This window comes from Serinus canaria, chromosome 7 (assembly GCF_022539315.1).
Source record: "Serinus canaria isolate serCan28SL12 chromosome 7, serCan2020, whole genome shotgun sequence".
NCBI lineage: Eukaryota > Metazoa > Chordata > Aves > Passeriformes > Fringillidae > Serinus > Serinus canaria.
Genome location: NC_066321.1, coordinates 10089125 through 10108488, shown reverse-complemented (window position 1 = coordinate 10108488; position 19364 = coordinate 10089125). Strand labels below are relative to the sequence as shown.

General features: G+C 38.8%; 1 protein-coding gene across 3 annotated transcripts in view; it reads right to left on the bottom strand.

Annotated features, from left to right (window-relative positions):
* Positions 1 to 19364, bottom strand: part of MYLK (myosin light chain kinase) — a 186548-nt gene that overhangs the window by 76484 nt on the left and 90700 nt on the right. For all 3 annotated transcript variants that reach the window (XM_018911339.3, XM_009087830.4, XM_018911340.3), the window contains 4 exons: positions 18118 to 18270; positions 5345 to 5482; positions 4508 to 4705; positions 3077 to 3323 (listed from right to left, as the gene is read on the bottom strand). In XM_018911339.3, the coding sequence (XP_018766884.3) occupies positions 3077 to 3323; positions 4508 to 4705; positions 5345 to 5482; positions 18118 to 18270 (736 nt within the window). The remainder of the gene's footprint in view (positions 1 to 3076; positions 3324 to 4507; positions 4706 to 5344; positions 5483 to 18117; positions 18271 to 19364) is intronic.

Below are 19364 nucleotides of genomic sequence, written 5' to 3'. Positions count from 1 at the left end.
TTAAGAAAATTAAAATGAAAAATGTAAATGTAGAGGAATCATAGGCCTGTGTAAGTTTAAAAAAAAGAACCAGGAGGGGCTACATTGACTACTCTTCTAAAATCCAGACTTAGCAGTCTGCTAAATAGTAAAAGGCAAAGAAAAGATGTATTCTAAATAATGCTGAGGAATGGTAAGACAGAAAGCCAATGAGCAATCATGGATGGATCACACCGGGATCACATTGGGCTCCACATCCTTATCAGCTCACTCTAACTAAAGGAGAAAGAAGCAGCAAGAGTCAAACAGATCTTTTGTTAAACCCACATTTTTAAGACCAAAGTTTTAATTTGTGAGCAGCCAACACAACAGATGATTTGTGGAGGTATCAGGACAGAATTTAGAGCTTAAGAATAATGGAGAACAAAATGGGAAAATAATTAACACTAGTGGGAAACTGTGCCTGGACTGAATTAGGAGAGTTGGAGAAGGAGTGACTCCCTAAGAACAGCTATGCAACCTGCTTCTAAAATTAATATGTGAAAAGGAGCTGCACATTTTAATTGAAATGAAAACGATTATGTTTAAAAATAGCCTACTGTCAACTTGGTAAACTCTTTAGTGAATTGACTTATGTTTTCCCAGTTATTCCATATTTGTTAATGCAGTTTATAGGAGTTTTTGAGAGAAAGACACAAAACACAGCTTGTTTCCTCTCAGATACTGTTAAAACCGTTTCTGAATATATAAACACTTCTTAATCAAGTATTCAAGACAAATGCAGCCAGTTCAACAGCTATCTAGCCAAGACTATTTAGTGCTGAAGATTACTGCAACTCTATTGCAAACTTGAAGTTACACAGCTGACTTTTGGCTCCTTGGATATGCCCAAGGCTGTTGTTACCTCTTTGTTACTCATAGTACACAACCAGTGCCTAAAAACATATGACTTTCTGTTCTCTGAACATTAACTGGAATTTTACAAGTGAGAGCAGGGTAGAATGAGGCATCAGCATTCCCTTTGCTCTAACTGCAGCACAGCATTACTCATTATTGATCAGAAAAAGCCAGCATGTCTGCACTGATCTTTGTGGGATCCCCAGTTATTTCTGCAGTAAAAGGATTAGGGAATAGCTGCAACTAGCATGTAATCTGCTTTCTTGTTTTATAGCTACAACTTTACTTTTTCTCCTTCCCCCCAAAAAATTCCTCTCATCTACTAATTGTCTGAAATAATTTATTTTCTAAGTGTACATCCTAGAGTTATGATAATATCAGACTTCCACTTTGAAAAAAGGGCTCTAGTGATGAATTTGGCCCGAGTGATCACCAACTACACCTGATCAATACAGTCAACTTCCTACATCAGTCCCAACAAAACTCTCCACAAAGCTCTCTTGGCTCTCCTTTGTCCTCTTTCTTTCTTCCATCCCTGAGGTTTTGCTAAAATACCTCATTCTCTTTTCAGATTAAATGAAACAACCAGCATATCATAAGAGAAGATGCCCCTGCCCAGGGCACACACACTGAGGTGTGGAAATGTACCAGCAGCAAGCAGCAATTCACACAGTTTCTGCTCTCTCTGGTTGAGGTTGGTGACCTGAATGAAATTGAACTGGCATTTCTAATTCTGCCAGAGATACTGAATGGTAGAAACACCCCTGATCCCCAAAGGAAAATAAATTCAAGGATTTCTGTAGACATGAGCTGCTCAAATGAGCATTATGAATGTCCCAGATGACCTGGGCCAATTGCAAAAAAGACAGCTCTGAAATGAGTCAGTTCACAGCTTATTGCAGACTACAAAGGACCTAAATCTACTGAAGAGCTCATCTGCAAGAAGGTCATAGCACACGTGGCTCTACTTACAAAAATGTTATTAATAAAACTCAAAATTAAGCATAGAAAAACTTCCTTGCGGGAAATCTTGATATTCAACAGCTATAATTTTCTAAAATGCCCTTTTCTGGTGAATAATGAGTGCTTCATTTGACTTTAAATTCTAAAATATACTGAAGCTAGTTTGTATCTGCCTGTGATAGTCCATGAAAACTTAACTTAGAGCTAGGAAACATCTACTTAGTGACATATGCATCATTTGGGCCACACTGGTTGGAAAAAAAACCTATATCTATAAAAAATTAAACTCATTGTTTACAAGCTAAATAGGTTGAATTTATTAAGAAATCCCCTCCTTTCTTGCTTTAAGAAGATATGGGTAATTTATTTGCAAGTAGGCAAAGGACAATTCAGACTAGTACACCTGGACTAAAAAGTGAGTGTGTGGAAAAAACCAAATAATTTTCTTCTAGTGTAATGGACTCAAATGACCGTGATGATGAAGTAATTTTAATAAAGAAAGGCCCAAACACTAGCCAAGTAAAGCAACTACATCTATCCACAGTAAATAGCACAGAATGATTTCCATTGCAGGCGTAAAGTGCTGCGGCACTTTCTATAAGGCGAGGATCCAGTAAACCTAACTCTTCATTTAAAGCACAATTATTCTACCAGAATAAAATTAAATTCAAAACAGCTTTTCCAGATTTTGTAGGAATGACAAGATGCTCAAAGCACCAAGGTACCTTATTTCAAAGATAGGTCAGCAAAAGGAGACTACAGCTTACAAGATTCAGACATTTCAAACATGTCCAGGAAACACTTTTTCCCTTAAAGGTATGGATCTTGTGCAACTGCCCTCCCTAGACGGCTTGTTCCCATGGAAAGAGGCATCCTTACAAATACCTAGAGGGATGCCAAACACGATAAACAATAGCTCCAAAACTTAGGACATTGATTGTGGTTTTCCTTTCTAGAAATTGCTTCCCACATTGCTGCCACCAAGCTTTGTTTTACAGGATCACAAAAAGAAGCCATACTGCTTTGTCCTTTTTTTCTGACTCTTCTTGTGTTTCCTCTCTTCTCTTGGAGTTTTATTAGTTCTTTTTTATCCCTCAGAAATATTCTGTTCCTTTAGTACCCTAATATTCCACTTGAATAGGATGGGACTCCACTTCTTCGAGTAGGAATTTTAACTTGAGGGTAAATATCACTAATTGGTCAAAGGGAACAAACTTCTTTTTCACAGCCAACATACCTGAGCTGAATTTCATACTGCCCTGCATGACGAGACTGCACATTCCTCAAGACCAGTGTGAAGATATCTTCATTTTGCAGGATTTCACACGCTGTTCCTGGCATTATTTCCTTCCCATCTTTAAACCAGTGAACAGTGGGGAAAGGATCTCCAGCAATGGCACAGGATATCAGGACATTTTGCCCAGGAGCTGCTGTCACTGATCTCGGTTTGCTAATGAACCAGGGCTGAATACCATCCTGAGGTTCTGTAGTTTACAAACACAGTTTACAAGTCAGAAGAAAATGCCAAGCTTAAATGTCACCACTAAGCTAACTAATTTCAGGGAAGGCAATCACAGGCAAGGAAAGTTTTTTTGAACATGCATGGTATAAGTTTTTAATCTGAAAATAAGCCAGACTTTAATTTTGGAAGTAACTTGTGTTCGTACTAAAATTAATCATTTACTTGGCACTTTACTGGCTTGATCCAAGCTTATATTAAGAGTACAACAAAGGGACTTTAAAGCTGCCCTAAAAGGAATCTTGGAGATTTGTCCTTAGAGAATGTGGGTAGGAATAGCTTTAAGGGCAAGTAACAGTACTAGGACTGCTGTGCAGTTGAGAGCTCATGCAATAAATCATCATTAACAATTGCATAAAATTGGATTTAATACAGAAGACTGACCCCAAGGCCAGATCTCAGGGGGGACTGGAGGAGAGAGGAAGGTCTGAATTCAGAGCAGACAGTGACAACAGACTGAACAGCTCTCTCAAACACTGCAGATAAGATATTCTACATTAAAAATAATAAAAGTCTCACAGTGATTTCCACTAATTCTCAGTAGTGGCTATGAGGAAATGTCAGTATTCAGTAATACTAGAAGAAGTCCCTGTCACAAAGGTAGTGTGTGCCCAGTCACAGGAAGTTTGTATGTACTTGAGTGTTTGCTGTGGGGTTAACATCAAGTCAGAAGATTCAAAGCCAGATTTTTTGCAGGTCGTTCTCAGATTGCAGAAATCATGTCTTCCTCACCTGCTACCACTACAATGCTAACATTAAAGCCAGGATACCTAGCTCCTAGAAAGCTTTTCCAAAGCCTAAGGGCTTCAATTAGAAACAAAAACATTAAAAGGTTTTCTTTAATCCATAGTTAAGTAAGCCTGATAGTCGTAATCTAAAGCTTCATTTAGCAGAAGTTTTGCACTGTCCCTAGAAATAGGACTCAGGAATGCATTTTTGAAATAGTAACATAATGTTCCAGAGTGAAAAGATTTTTTTAAAGCTGCTTCTGCTCAATATCCTTTTTAATTCAGATGCAGAGACTGAGAACTTGAGCGTCCCTCACAACAAACCTTATAAACACTCATGTATTTTAAACTGACATTCCTCCAGCACATTAGAATAATAATTTTCTTTCACCATTTTATAAGGTGAAGAGGAACTTTCTACCTTGAACTGTCAATGTAGCCTGTGTTTGACTTTCTCCTACTTCATTCCAGGCTTCACAGGTGTATTTGCCTGTGTCTTCAGGAAACACCTCCTGGATGTACAGACTGTACTCGTTGCCTTTCTTCTCAAAGTGGAAATCTTCTGTCTCCTGGATTTCTTTCCCATTATGCAGCCAGATAATTTCAGGAGATGGGTTAGCTAAAAATAAGCAAGCAACAAAAATCTGAGACACACACCAAACCCCACCATATCTCAATTAAAAAAAGGAACAAGTTTGGGGGTTTTTGCCACCTGATTCTGCAATTTCATCTTCAAAACATTCAGGAATTTCTATTATTAACTCGGTCAATGCCGTGAAATGTGAAATGGTCTGTATTATTATCATTAAATTACAAATGAATAAGGGAAGCATGCATAAAACACGAGAGGGAGAATGAGTTCTAGACACCACAGAGATGGTTATTAAGAGTTTCTGATACCAAAGTTCATACCAGGACTGCTCTTTCTGCAGCCCTAATCTTGCCCCAGCTGACAGGAACTCAATCTTTTTTGGTTCACAATAAAAGCTATTACAAGTCCACTTCAACAAGAGTACCCACATTAAACTGATATCATTATATCATTCCAGTTAAGAAACACTTCTACAGGTCTGAACATGTTAAAAATGGATGATGTTCAGCCACACTGAAGATCACATTCAACCAACCTAGTTTTAAAAACTGGTTCCTAGAAATATTATTTCTAAATGCAAAGACAGTGGCTAAAAATATGAAAAAAACCACACACTTTGCAGCAGGATTTAAATTTTTTATGTAATACTGCTCTATAGCAACACACCTGATACCTCCACAGTCATTATCACTTGACTTCCATCCATTACTTTGAGGTCAGTCAGGCCCTGAAGGAAGATGGGTGCAAAAGTCTTGTTTAACTTTGCAGCCTGTGCATTCTCTGCCTTCTTGCTGCTCTTCTTTTCTGTGAAGTCAAAAAAAGAACAAAAGGGGTCTCTTACTGGAATTTTCATGACAAACCTTAGGCTCAACATGATTTCAAGACAGTGGTTTTGCTTCAGCTCTCAGAAGGCAAAAATAACTGAAACCACCTAATATAGCTATTTTGCCTTGCCAGTATTACAAGCAGAAAGACAAGAAATAGGTATGGAACTGTCCTCCTTCCAAGAATCCTCTTAAATCATTGTTAACAGGTATCAGAAAGTATCACTGAGAAATCAGACTCATTTTTCCCCAAGGGCACATGCTCAGGTGAAAAAAAAAAAGCAAAGCAACCCAAAAACTTGTAACCAAAAATTCAGTGCCTGTAATCACTGCTAAATTAATCTGAAAACTCTAGGGGATGTTACAAGTTGCATTATTGTGATTGATGAGTTAGAAATGCAAGCTCACTGCAGCACAGGATTTGTAACTCTGTAAGTAATTACAAACCATTTAGATTGTTAAATGGGCAATATCCAATAGGTTTGAGGCCACCACACTCCTCTGCTGTACTTCACTTCAGCGATTGCTGATTGGAAAGACTGAAACCTGAGGTTATCAATATATATCAGAAAACTGTTGGATTAGGGCTTTTACAGTTTTTCTTTTGAGGCTGTACAATCAAATACTGATGGAATTTAGAATTAAATAATCCACTCTTAGGTCTATCTGTGATATGCTGTTTCCACTAGCCACAGCCGTTCAGAGGCTATGAAACAAGACCATTTAACTGTGATCTATATGGTACACTGGACCAGGAGTCTACTCCTGCTCTAAAAACCTGAGCAAAGACATTTCTGAAGCCCAAACAGTGATCAGGACCAAATATAAAAAGTCATAAATATTTATCAGTCCCTTGGATACACTTTTTGTTTGGTTTAGCTTGTTTTCAGACCTCTTACGTCTTGCCTTTAAAATTCCAGCCCTACGTTCTATCCACATGTGAAAATATTTTTATTTTGCTTATCCCTACTTTCAAAATTTTCAAAGGAATATCAATCACATCCAAAATAGTATTACAGAAAGTGCCAGGCTGGAGGAAAACCACAATTCATAAAATTAGTGATTATTAGAAAAAGAAAGACAGCAACTCACTGAGAAACCCACTGAACCTCCTGGAGCTAAAAAGTTAAGTTTGTACTGGGGTAATTTAAGCTCAACATAAATTTGGAAGCAGCCTGGAGGGGAAGTTTTCCCTCTTCTCTAGCAAAGCTTTTTCTAGCCAAAATCTTGTCTCGCTGGCTCATGCTGCAGGTCTTTTCTTGGCACTGAGCAGGGAGACATTGATGCATGTGAGAATGGAAATACGGGACCTGCGTGAGACCCATTTGGATTGGCGCTATGGAAGCACAACTCGTAAGTGCCTGATTCCCCATCAGACTACACTGATCAGCCTTAGGGCTTCCCACAGCACCTGCTTGGAAGTGACTAATGCTGTACAGAAAATAGCCAAGAAGTTGGGGGAAACTCATCTAGAGAAATAAACTCCTGTGGTTCACCATAGCCCTCTGTTTTGTAATGGTTACTCAGAGAAACTGCTGTACTAAGCAATATCAGCATGTGCACCTTCAGTGCTCTTGCAGGAAATCCCTTTGTCCCTCAAAGGGAAACTCTCTGTCACAAAATGTGGGGGAAAGAAGAAATCTACATAATGAAAAAAGGTGGAAAAGAAAGAAAGAAAAGGAAAAAAAAACCCAATAAAATAGGGTTTTTGTCAGACAGGCAAAAGGCATAGGAAAAAAAAAGAATGAAAAGTATCATTAAAAAAAAGTTCTTGTTATTCTTTTTACTGAAATAACTTAAAACACTGCAAATCTAGAATGCAGATATATAAGAAGAGGAAAGAAGGGAAAGAAAAACAAAAGCAGAGTTGTGGCTCTAGACCAACAAAGAAATCATGGCTAAACCAGCCAGTATTCTTACCCAAACATGTGTCATCAAGGATACAGCAAATATACGGCTAATAAGTCTGATTTCATGGCAACTTGAACAGGGTTTCTTCAAATCACAAGCTTTCCCCCCTACTCTAAAAATTTATAATTTTAAAGGGGATTTTTAATCTTATGCTACTGTTGTTTAGAAGTGTATGTTAATCAGTAGCATTCTGTACCAACAATTTAATCAGAATATCACACAAATCATTAAGTATTTCTTGATTCAGCAGCAACAATTAAAAAGACTTTAGTTCTAACCCATAAATGCTATTTCATTAAGAAACCATGGAGTCTGATTTCATGTAATTTTTTTTCCTTTACTTAAAATTTGATGTTATGGACTTCTAGGCTTAGAAATAATTAAAGTTATCTACTAACAATTTTAGTTTCTCACAGATGTTTTACACAAGACAATGCAGTCCATTTTAATTCTGTTATTTAGTATAAAATCATTGCATTTTCTCAGAAGGGACTGGTACAATCATGCAGATGCCAAATTACAAAGTCTGAATGTTAACTATTTTCAAATTCTTCTAAAGCTTGTAAATGCTTTTAGTTGTTTATTTATGATAGCACTAAGCAGTGACTCAGTGTTTGTCTGATGAATGCTTTAACATTTCAGATTTTACGAAGTAATAGCAGTACTCTACATATAATATAGCTAAGGGCTCCTTCAATTTTAGCCTTGCAGGTCTTCTGTGGAAAAACAACAATAGAATTGATTTTGGAGTCAAAAGACGGGATGCCGATCATTTGAGATTAAGCAAATAACTCCTATTCCTATTTATGTTGAAAAGATACTTGCTTTTGAAAACATCTGGCCTTTTTTTGACACTAAAATATTGAAAGGAAAACCATACACAAAAAACTAGAAACTGTTTGCAAAAGGGTGGCTTCAAGTGCAACAATCATAGAAGTTCACATTCCCTAGCCACTGCTAGGTGCTTGCTAGCTTCATACAGGAACAAAATCCATGACCTGGACCAGGAAAATAGTAGGGAACCAGAAATCAAATTAGAACACAAATAAGAAAACTGCACAGAAAGTCCTGGCCAGGATTAGTACTTGCTTTCTCTCATTCCTCCGAAGTCCCTTTAACCACATAAACTCTGCTGGGGTTCAAAATCCATATGCTCTCAGGGAGTGCTGGCTTCAAAGCCCAAAGCAGGAGGACAGGAGGAAAGGAAGAAGGCAGAGGCAAAGCTCCCAGCTGAGATACTGCAAGTCACTGTGCTTCTAGCTGCAACATCCTCCTTCGTAACACTGCAGGGTACTTCTGCTGCCAAAACTACAGACAATAAAAATACAGCACATCTGGCACCAGAAAGGAAATCTGGAACCCAAGGAAAATTTTGACATTAGCATAAAGGCATGACTTCATTATGTATCTATGCATCTTCAAGCTTATTCAGCTGGATGTGAAAAAAGAGGAGATCTGATCTCTGTCTATTATGTTAATGCTCTCTAATCACCTATAGCCATTTAATAGCTCCCTCATTACTCTTAATTCTTATTTCTCTCACATAGGAGTAGGTTCATCTCTAAGAATGAAAACAAAGAATATAAGAGTCAACACATCGTTACTAAAAATGTCTCTGTCAGTTAATTTTCTCTGTCCCTTCCCCTCACTCAATCACCCTCTGCTGGTGCACTCAATTCCCTCCCCCCCATCATGCCAAGGCAGTTCATGGGGGACATCAGAGAGCTCTACCTACTGCTCCTACAGATGGGCTTGATAAAACACAGGTACATTCCAATGACTTCTTTTCAGACCTTGTGTCTAGTTTACTTTATTGTAGCTTACAAAAGCTGCCTCCATTACACAGGGTGATAGATTTAAAAGTCCATCGTAATGATCCCACTTATGTTTCCTGGTTTTTGCCTTTCCTCAGGCTTTAACAGGCATGAATGTTGGGAAACAGCAAGTAATAAGATGCACAACTCAGTGGGAAACACAGCCTGGGAGACCAGAAATAGTAAGCAAAGTATGTAAATGGTACTTTTTATACCCACATATATTTCCAACAAAGCAAAAGGAATACAGGCTTTTCCCACCACATTCCCTTACCCCTGAGGGTTCATTTTTTATTAGAAAGGCACTCTAATAAGCACTCAAATCTATGTTTTAAAAAGCCACTTACTGCATTAAATCCACAGAGATTAAAGAAAATTTAAATTCTTTCAATTTCTTAGGAAACATACAAATTCTCAGCATATTAGGATGGCAATGGGAAAAGATATATTATCTTTGATGTAAAACTATTGCTACTAATCTCTTTTTCTGTGCTCCATGATTTGTGTAATCAATAGTAAGATTATCTACAGTGACTATATACAAATATGGATTATTTATTAACCTGTATTATTAGAAACTTAGAGCGATAAAAAATGTTCTCCTTTTTGAATTTTCTCAATTCAGGTTTTAAAGAGTCCTTAGATAAATTTAACCTCTGCATATGTGCAGACTGGAAGTTATTGCAAAAGGAGCCTTTATGTTAGCTGTGGGTCTAAACCAAAATAAACTTGAATTTTTAAAAGCCTTGACCTAGACTTAGGACTTCAGCATATTTGTAAACATATCTATATTGATAAGCAATGGTGAATTATTGAGTTGAAGGTGCATATCTAATAGAAAAGGGGAAAATTCATGCTGCACTGAACAGTTAACCTAGTACAAGTCAATTGCACAATACACTCGTACCAGTTTAAGGGCAATTAAGATAAATCTATATCCTTGAGAGAAGGAAAAAAAGAAGCAATAATTGCACTGTGCCATTCCCAGATTTGCTGCTGAAACTGAGGAATATCCATATGAGGATGCAAACTTTAGGGTTTCCAAAGACCAGACCTGGGTTTTACCTGGGCTGTAGTCAAACCAGATCACATTTTATGGACATCATCTAGTCTAGGAAATTTTCTCGTTCATTTGCCTACTCTGATGTACTGAAGGCATTTTCATGTGAGCTGCAGAATGCTGACATCTCCTGTTGAAATATCAGGACTTCAGCATGCTGGGCACCGCACAGAATCACACAATAATTGAGTTTGGAAGGAGCTTCTGGAGATTGGCCTTTCCAGCCCCCAGCTCAAGCTGGTCAGCTACAGCACAGCATTTACACACAGCTCCAGTGCAGCAGCTCAGTGGCCAAGGCCAGGGTTACAACTGGTCACAAGTCAAGGACACGCAAAGAGTAGAGAGTTTGCTGCCTTATGTTCAGAGCCCTGCAAAACCTCGCAGTGTTTAGTCTTACAAGAGGTTTAATTATACTGGAGGAATCTGTTTGCCAGCATTGTGAGGTTGACTGCCAAGCAATGCCTGCTCCGGGCCGTGCGGAAGGGCTGCCTCGGCAACATTTACCATTTATGGTGGTTAAATATCATTCTGGCTCACAGGCCAATAACTCAACTGAGCTGAGGAGAATGCTTAACTCAAAAAGCTCTGTGTGAGCAGGCTCAGAGAGAGAAGCACCAGATTCCACTAAAACCACTCAAAACAAGACTTGGGTTCACACACAGATTTCAAGCTTGAAAAGAGTTTCACATCCTCAAATGTTTTTGGTGTAAACAAATCCAGCCATTACTAAATCTTAAGCTAACAATGCTATCTGTAAAGTTAAGAAATTTTATAAGGCAAAAAACTGATATAAAGACACACATTTGTCTTTATGTAAAGTGTCCTTGCCTCAGGCCTGAGGCACAACATTTTCTATGAGCTTTTCAAAAATTCAAAACTTGATTTATAATAGCATAAAAATGTATCAGACCTTTGTGTTCCTGAGATATCTAGGAACATTTCTGCTTTATTAAATATCTCAGGTTAGTGTGCCATTTTGCAAACTTAGGTCATGAGGACCAGGTGTTCAATGACCTAGCAGTGTTATTTACATATTTACTTCCCTTTTTTTTTTTTTTTTTAAAGTTATAATCTGTTTTTTTGTAAATGGAAGGTAAGATTTAAGAGCTGGAACAAGTTATAGGCTGCATGCTGCTCTTGCATGACACAGAAAAACTGTTAACCTAAGACTGACAATGCCCTAAGCCTGTACCAGTCAGGGTGGTTGGGGATGTACAAAGGAGACCAAGTTCCACTTTATCTTGTCTGGAAATCTTTATTTTACTCTGGGCTAGGCTTCAAGACCTATCCTGCAGCTCCATGTATGCTTCTTCTTTCCAGAGTCTTTCCTTTGTATGGGATACCACCAGGTCAGCATTTTAGCCTCTTTTGCCAACTCACTTCTGAGTTGTTCCAGTGGAGCAGTGGAACAGCCTCCCCAGGGAGGTGGTCACAGCACCAAGCCTCCCTGGGTTAAAAAGCCATGTGAACAAGGCTCTCAGGCACAAGGGGGGATTCTTGGGGTGTTCTGTGCAGGGCCAGGAGCTGGGCCTGATGATCCTGATGGATCCCTTCCAACTCAGCACATTCTGTGATTCCATGCAACTGAGATGAACCCCAGAAATTCCCCTATCAAAAGAGTGCACCAGTAAGAATCATGATGTGGGTGAACAGTCAGAATAGAACAAACTGTCTCAAGTGAATGGGGTCTACAAGGATTATCTAGTCCAGCTGCCTGACCAGTTCAGACCAAAAGTTAAAGCCTGTTGCTTGGGACATTGTCCAAATATCCCCTAAACCCTGACAGGCTTGGGGCATTGATCAACTCTCTAGGAAGCCTGTTCCAGTGTTTGACCACCCTCTCAATTGATGATTCCTGATGTCCAGCCAGAACTTCTCCAGGCACAGCTCTCAACCATCCCTTGAGTCCAATTGTTGGATTTTAGAGAGAAGAGAACTGGATCCCCCTAACTCCCTCTCTGCTTCCCCTCCTCAAGAGAAAGCTCCAGAAGAGTGAAGGGGTCAGATACAAAATGGATGTCTGGGTTCATAGCAGACCACTTTGCAGTCAGCAGACCAAATTCCTCCCTGACAGTCTCACTGGAAGCTTCTGCAGCCAAAGTGGTGTTTGCTTTTGCCTTCAGAACTGTCTGCCTTATTAATGACTTACCCTGTTTGCAAGTTATTTACATCAAGTAATTGCTCTTTTGTCACTGTCACAGAGAGCAACTCCATGGAAGGCCTGAGAGCCTGTATACCTACCAAATACATTTATAAGGCTGCTCAGCTGTCCACTGTAACAAATTCCCCAGCATCAGAGACCAGTCTAACAAGCAGAACTTCAGGAAAGGTGCCTCATGCACACTAGGTCAAGCCAGGTCAGCTCTACAGTGAAAACAGGCATTCTGCTGAGGCAGTCCTATTTCACTTTCACGTGTATAGGCTCAATTTTTGTGTGACTGCACAGGTAGATTTTAATTTAATTGCAGGGAGTAATGATGCATAGATATACCAGTTCCATTAGAGAAAAACCTGGGCTGTGCATGAGCTGAAATGCAATGGAAGCACAGTTACAACAGGCAGTCACATAAAGCACATGTGTCCCTGAAGATGCCACCAATCTAAAGAGTTACAGCCCCTTCAGCCTTTCCCTTCTCTGGCAAATCCACACTGGAAACAAAATTAGTTATCCTGTGGTAATATTAAACCAGTTCAGCTCCTCTCTTGGGTAAAAGGATACTGTACTAAGAATGCTGTTAGGAAATCCCTCAAAGACAAATAAGACTCAGACTGAGAGCTAAGAAACCAAATCTGAAGCTAGACTAATATAAGTGGAAAAAAAAAAAAAAAGAGAGAAAAAACACAACCACATTGTTTTTCTGGGTATAGTTAGTGTCAAAAAGGTAAATTTTAAAGCAAGACCTGCTTGGCATTTAAGTCCATAAAAGATAAGGTAGCTCTGGCATGGCATTGCTTGTGGTTAGTTTTCTCTTCTTGATTAATCTGTACTAAAAATATTTTGAACCAAGACACTACTCTTGGGAAAAAAAAAACAAAAACAGAGTCTGTGTATGTGGCCCAACAGTCAAGCCTTCTTTAAAATGGAGCTGCAGAGAAGAACTTCCAGTAGCACACACATGTACGAGGTGTGTACAAGGTGTGTTCCTACCCTCTGTTCTATTCCTCTGCTGCAAAGGAATGACAGATTCTTCCCTTAGGCAACTTCTGGAGAGTTTTAAAAATTAAGCTGATCCTGTGAGGTAGTTTGATTGGTGTTGGAGTTCCCATTAGCTAATCCACATCAGCTGCTCTTGAAAACATTTTTTGGGATAACATCACACCCCTGCTTTCAAAATTATGCAGGCATATATTCAGTAAACAGGTTTTATATGTATTTTGATGACTTCCAGTTTTCAGCTGAAACTTTGAGCACTATAGAATTTGGCAATCCAAGGTGGGACAGTTTGCCCTTTGACCAGTGCAGGGCTGTTCCCTACTGTTATAATAATCTGTTTTCTGTTATTCTAGTACATAATAATTTAATGCTCACAGTATTTGATCATGTGTCACAGTTGATTTAAGGGTAAGTTTTTTCATTTCTTTCTTGTCTTTTTATAATTTTTTTCTGTCAGCATTTCACCTTTTAATTTCATTTATAAGAAATGTAAATGCAATTTTTGACATTTAAATTTTTCCTATTCTGCATGCACTCATCCCTCACTTTTATCCAAATTTGGTTCCCCTTTTTCTGGAAATGATTTATCATAAGAAACTGTCTTTAGAGTGCATTTTTTACACTGATGTCACATCTTCTATCATTAAGAGCTTTCACACATGTTTTGCTTTTGCCTTTCAGTTTTGCTTTCTAGCTGGCATTCTGTTCCAAATTTGGTCTTGAGGTCCTGCAAGAAGGCAATTAAAAAAACAAATAACCCCAAACTAACTTAGAAGGGTTATAGCTATCGATGAACCATACAGAATGCTGGACTGAGATCTTTGGGGCACTCTTGAAAGCTTTGCAACAGAGGTTTTTTTGATGCTCATGACAGTTTACTTCTGATTTTTCAATACAGTAACAAAACCCCTCTCCCTTTCACTTAGTGCTCTGAAACCAATTCTTAAAAGACAACTGGTCCCAGCCAGCTACTGCTCTGGAATGCCTTTTGGACATTTAATAGGACTAGACTGGCATATTTCGTAAAGTCATCTCTAGTCACTTAGATTATGCTTGAAATAAAGCAAAATGCTTTCAAATAAGCAGTGACTTTGATAAGCTGTCACAAACATTTCATCAATGTTGGCAAGTAAGAGTGTTCTTTGCTTACCTTTGGCAGAACTATGGATCTCAGAGAAACAGAGCTGTGGCCTCCCAAAGAGAGGCTGCTTATTGCAGTGATAACCTTCTTTAAACGATTAATGTCTAAGAAGGCTCATTCTGAGACAGAAAGAAAAACAACCCACGACCTGAAGAGAGCATTTCTCATGACTGAAGGAAAAGATTCCTACCTGAAAGGTTTTCTTCCACCTGGTTATATTTTATGGTCCCACTCACTCCAGATGGAAGAGTGACAGGAACTAAACAAACTGGTTTTTCAGACAGCATCTCCCTTTGCTGCTCTGATAAACTGGTTGCAGCAGGGACTGTGGCAGGCTTTCAGGTGGCTCTAATCTGCTCGTGCAGTGACCAATGAATGACTACAGTAATCCGCTTGGAAGGGCTACAGGCTGCCCAACATAGACACTTATGCTGGGGAGGCTGCACTGGGGAAAAAAAAAAGCATGAACAGAAAGTGGTGGGGGAGAAAGGGGAACAGATGTGAGTCCAGGCAAATGCACTGCTGGCAGGGAAAGAGAAATGAGGTCGAGAGCTAATAAGCCGGAGCAGCGCTTTCTGCTGAATAGTGTTTGCTTACAAAGAGTATTAGGCCTGTATTAAAAAAGAAAGAAACAAACAAAAAACCAGCAGTGCAGAAAACAAGCACCAGCAGAATTTGTGGCTGCCAACTATACCAGTTATTTCCTCCATCTGCCTTGCTTTTATACTCTGATTGTCACAGCCTCAGCAAAACAGTAACACCAACTCACTACTCATGTGCTTCCAGAGTCAATTAACTTTTCCTCACCTCAGTTTCCTATTCATAAAAAACTGATTAAACTCTTCAACCATCCTGATTAAAAATTATTAATAAATTCATAATAAATAACTTTATCATTTATTCATAGCCTGATTAATAAATTCATAAATAAAACTGAGTATCTGCAATCCCCATCAGTGTATAATCACCATATATTTCAGGTGACCTGAATGTACTCTGGATATCCCTGTTAAGAGCTGGTTGGTTTGCTTGTTTTTTTAAGTAGGATGCCTGGTGTATTTAAGAATGGCTTGTATACCTATTTTCACATCATATAACAATAAGAATATTTTATATGAAATGTGAAAATGTGAGCACCAAATACAATAACTTGCACATGCAATAACAGAAACAAATCAGTTATGCACTTGTTGTTTAAAAACTTAAAAAATAAAATGTGCATCAGCCCCAAAGCCTCCCAGATTTTGATTTTCCTGTGTGTAGAAAATAATGCATAATAAAAAAAAAATCCTACAATTAGTAGCAAATGGTACCAGTTCAGGGATTTCTATAACTGAGTGTTTGAATAACACTGAACCATATTTCTCACCTCTCAGGCTTACATGCATTAGGCCAATTGATCTAGCAGTCACCCAGTGCACCCCACTCACTGCAAGGTTCAGGTAAAATAATTCTCATGGTGAAGATATTTGTTAAGGTGTTTTTTCTAGGGAGCCCTGCTGAGTCTCTGTAGCTCCTCTCTACCTGTGTGTCAGCTTTGAGAAACTGCTGGGAGGACAGCTGTCAGGGCTCACCTCATCTACTTAGTCCTTTACAAGCCAAAATCAGCTTCACCTCGATTAACTTAGTTTCTCCACAGACTACCTGATGGATCTACCCCAACTTGCTCAGCCTTCAGATCACTTACCTAAGCAGAGAGATCTGAATATGGTAATTTCTCACTTTAAATAAGCAGAAGACGGATGAATTTGAATTTTTTTAAGACGATTACATTTCTATATGCATCCCATCCCTATGAGATGTGGGACTTTTTTTGATACAGTGCCAAAAGCCTCTTAGAAACAACTGAGTACCTTCACCCTTTTCCATACAAAACTAAGGAGCAATACTGAGGTTGCCTAGTGCTAAACAGAATTTATCCTGCTCAAAAATAAGGAAGAAAAAGACAACCATAAATGAATCTGAGACTGATGACTTAGAAGGAAAGTTATGCCACAATTAGCTTAGCTAAGTATCCAGGGCCCAATGCAAAACATGCTGAAACTACTGGAAAAAAATCCCACTCTTGTATTTAACTGGACCTGGAACAGTAACCCTTTATTGGGAGAAGGACCTTTAAAATGTCTCCTACAATAACTTCCTTTCAGCTGTTTTTCTTTCTGTCCCTCAGCAGTCTGTTGGACAGGCAGTGACAAACTGCTATAACTTTGGGGAAAAATCATTTTCAGGTGAAAAATACCAAATACAGGCTTGAGTGTAGAGGGAGGGAGAGTTTGAGGGAGGGGGATTGAAGAGAGAGGCAGGAGGGGATAATCTCCAGGCCGCTAAACAAAACACCTGAATAGACTGATGCCAGGTGAGATTGAAAGAATAAAGACCATGATATTGATGGATACTACCTCACCATTGAATTTATCCATGGAATTCTGTCACCTCTTGTCTTCATTTTGAATTCTTTTAGAATGTGTTTGTTGAGATTCTAGTACAGAATTATGGCTTTCATGAACAAATCAATTCTGTCAAATCAGCACTTTGTCAGATTTCTGAGACAACAAGTCACCTCAATTGCTTACTACAATGTTCTGCTGGTACTTTCACTACCAAAATTCCACTGATTTAGAGTTATCTATCAGTTAGCTGATAGATGCCTGTTCAGAATTCTATCTGATAAATCCTGGCAACAGAACAAGAATATTGGCATTTGCTATCACAGCTGCAGTCCCTGGCATTGGTCTCTGCTCTCTTTCACGAGAAAGGAGAAGCATCTGCCTCCTCCCTTTAACATTCTCTGATGGGTGATATTGGTTATACTGCAGTTATTTTTTTCTTTCAGCTGTCCAGGTCCTTTCTTACACTCGTAAATCTTTTCCAGAACAGTTTCAATGCCCTCTACACTGAGCCCTTGGGAAGGTCAAAGCACCTATACCTTTTTCTGAAATGTGCTTATTACTTTACACTACACTTAAGTGTGGTGGTGTTCACAGAGGTCCCAGGACGAGGGAAGAGATGAGAATCTTGACTCCATGTTTCAGAAGGCTGATTTATTATTTTATTATATATATTATATCAAAAGAAAATGATATATTAAAACTATACTAAAAGAACAGAAGAAAGGATTTCATCAGAAGGCTAGCAAGGAATAGAAAGGAATGATAATAAAATCTTGTGACTGACCAGAGAGTCTGAGACAGCTGGACTGGGATTGGCCATTAATTAAAAACAGCCACATGGGACCAATCACAGATGCATCTGTTGCATTCCACAGCAGCAAATAATTATTGTTTACATTTCATTTCTGAGGCCTCTCAGCTGCTCAGGAGAAAAAAACCGAGCAAAAGATTTTTCAGAAAATATCATGGCAACACTTAAGCACTTATATTGCACACACCTCCAAATGGGAGAAGAGGTACCCAGCTGAAAAAAGCTTGGAAAAACATGGAATCCACTCACAACCATCTCTGTTAAGGATCCAAAGTAATTTTTTGTTAAAAAAGATTATATTACTGTAGTTATTACAATAGTCAGAGATATTCACCTTTGACTGTGACCTGAGCACTGCAAGATGCCTGTCCTGTGTTGTTTTCAGCCAGGCAAGTATAAATTCCGTCATCTTCTGGTAGGGCATCTTGGACAGTCAGTTTTGCAACTCCATCTTCAAAAGTGGAATGGGCATATTGAATTGGCTGGTCTGCAGATAGAAAGAAAAAGAACTGATTTAATACATCAGCCACAAATTTCAAAAGCACTTTAGTTTTCAGTGAAATCTGGATGCCTAAGGCCAGCCAGCCTATGAAAGTGCAGAGCCAAATCCCACTCTGTGCACAGCCATGGCTCTCTAGTGACTACATCCAGCAGCATCCCAAGCACAAAGCACAGCATGGCTGTCAGACAAAGCTCACCACAGATTCACTGTGCGCTACCTTGAGTAGCAGCAAAAGGATAAAAGTTCATTTTGGATTCTCTTTCAGGTGGATAAGATCAGAACTGTGTGTTTGCTTCAGACACAGTCTCCATCTTGTAATTTGCCTCAAACTAGCTAAAATGCAGAGAAAGCTAGATGTGCAAAATCTTTTGGGCATGGAGAAGCACTTGAAGTCCTCCAAGGGGTATTATGTAGTGGAAAACATTCCAAGAGAGACAGTAAAAGCTGCAATGGAACAGAGAAGCTGATTTACAGAAGCAGTCAATCTACACTACAGTATGCCCAGTAACAGAAGGGTGCAGTCTCATCTATGATGATGTGGTTATTAAAGAAGTTCATTTTAAGAAACTGCTTCCTTGCATTGGTTTAACATGCTAAAATATTAGTATAGATGGCTTAAAGTTGTCTTGCTGTTGTTTCAGGAACTGTTATGAGTGTCAGCCTTAACTTTCTGAAATGCTTCTGCAATCTATTTTCCCAATATTAAATAGTTTCCACTACTGACTCATCTTTGGTTGCTTTCCCAGTATATGCAATACTTAAGCCAGCCTTATACCTGTGCATAAACATCATGCTGGAAATAGAAATCATGGTCATCTAAGAGAAGAGGATGAAACAGCAGAGAAATTGTGCAGGACTGATCTGAAGATGGCTGTTGCTCGGGAGTTTGTAGTCAAAAAAGATCAAAATTTATTTCATTGCCAAAATAATTTTAAAGGACACAGCTCTGGGGTTTTTATGAACAGTTCTGCACTATAAGCAGGATTAATTAAATGATGGGACAGATTTTTCTCTCATCTCTGATGTTCAAAGGAAGCCAACTCAGAAGGCAGTTATCTGTGCACTATCTATATGCATAC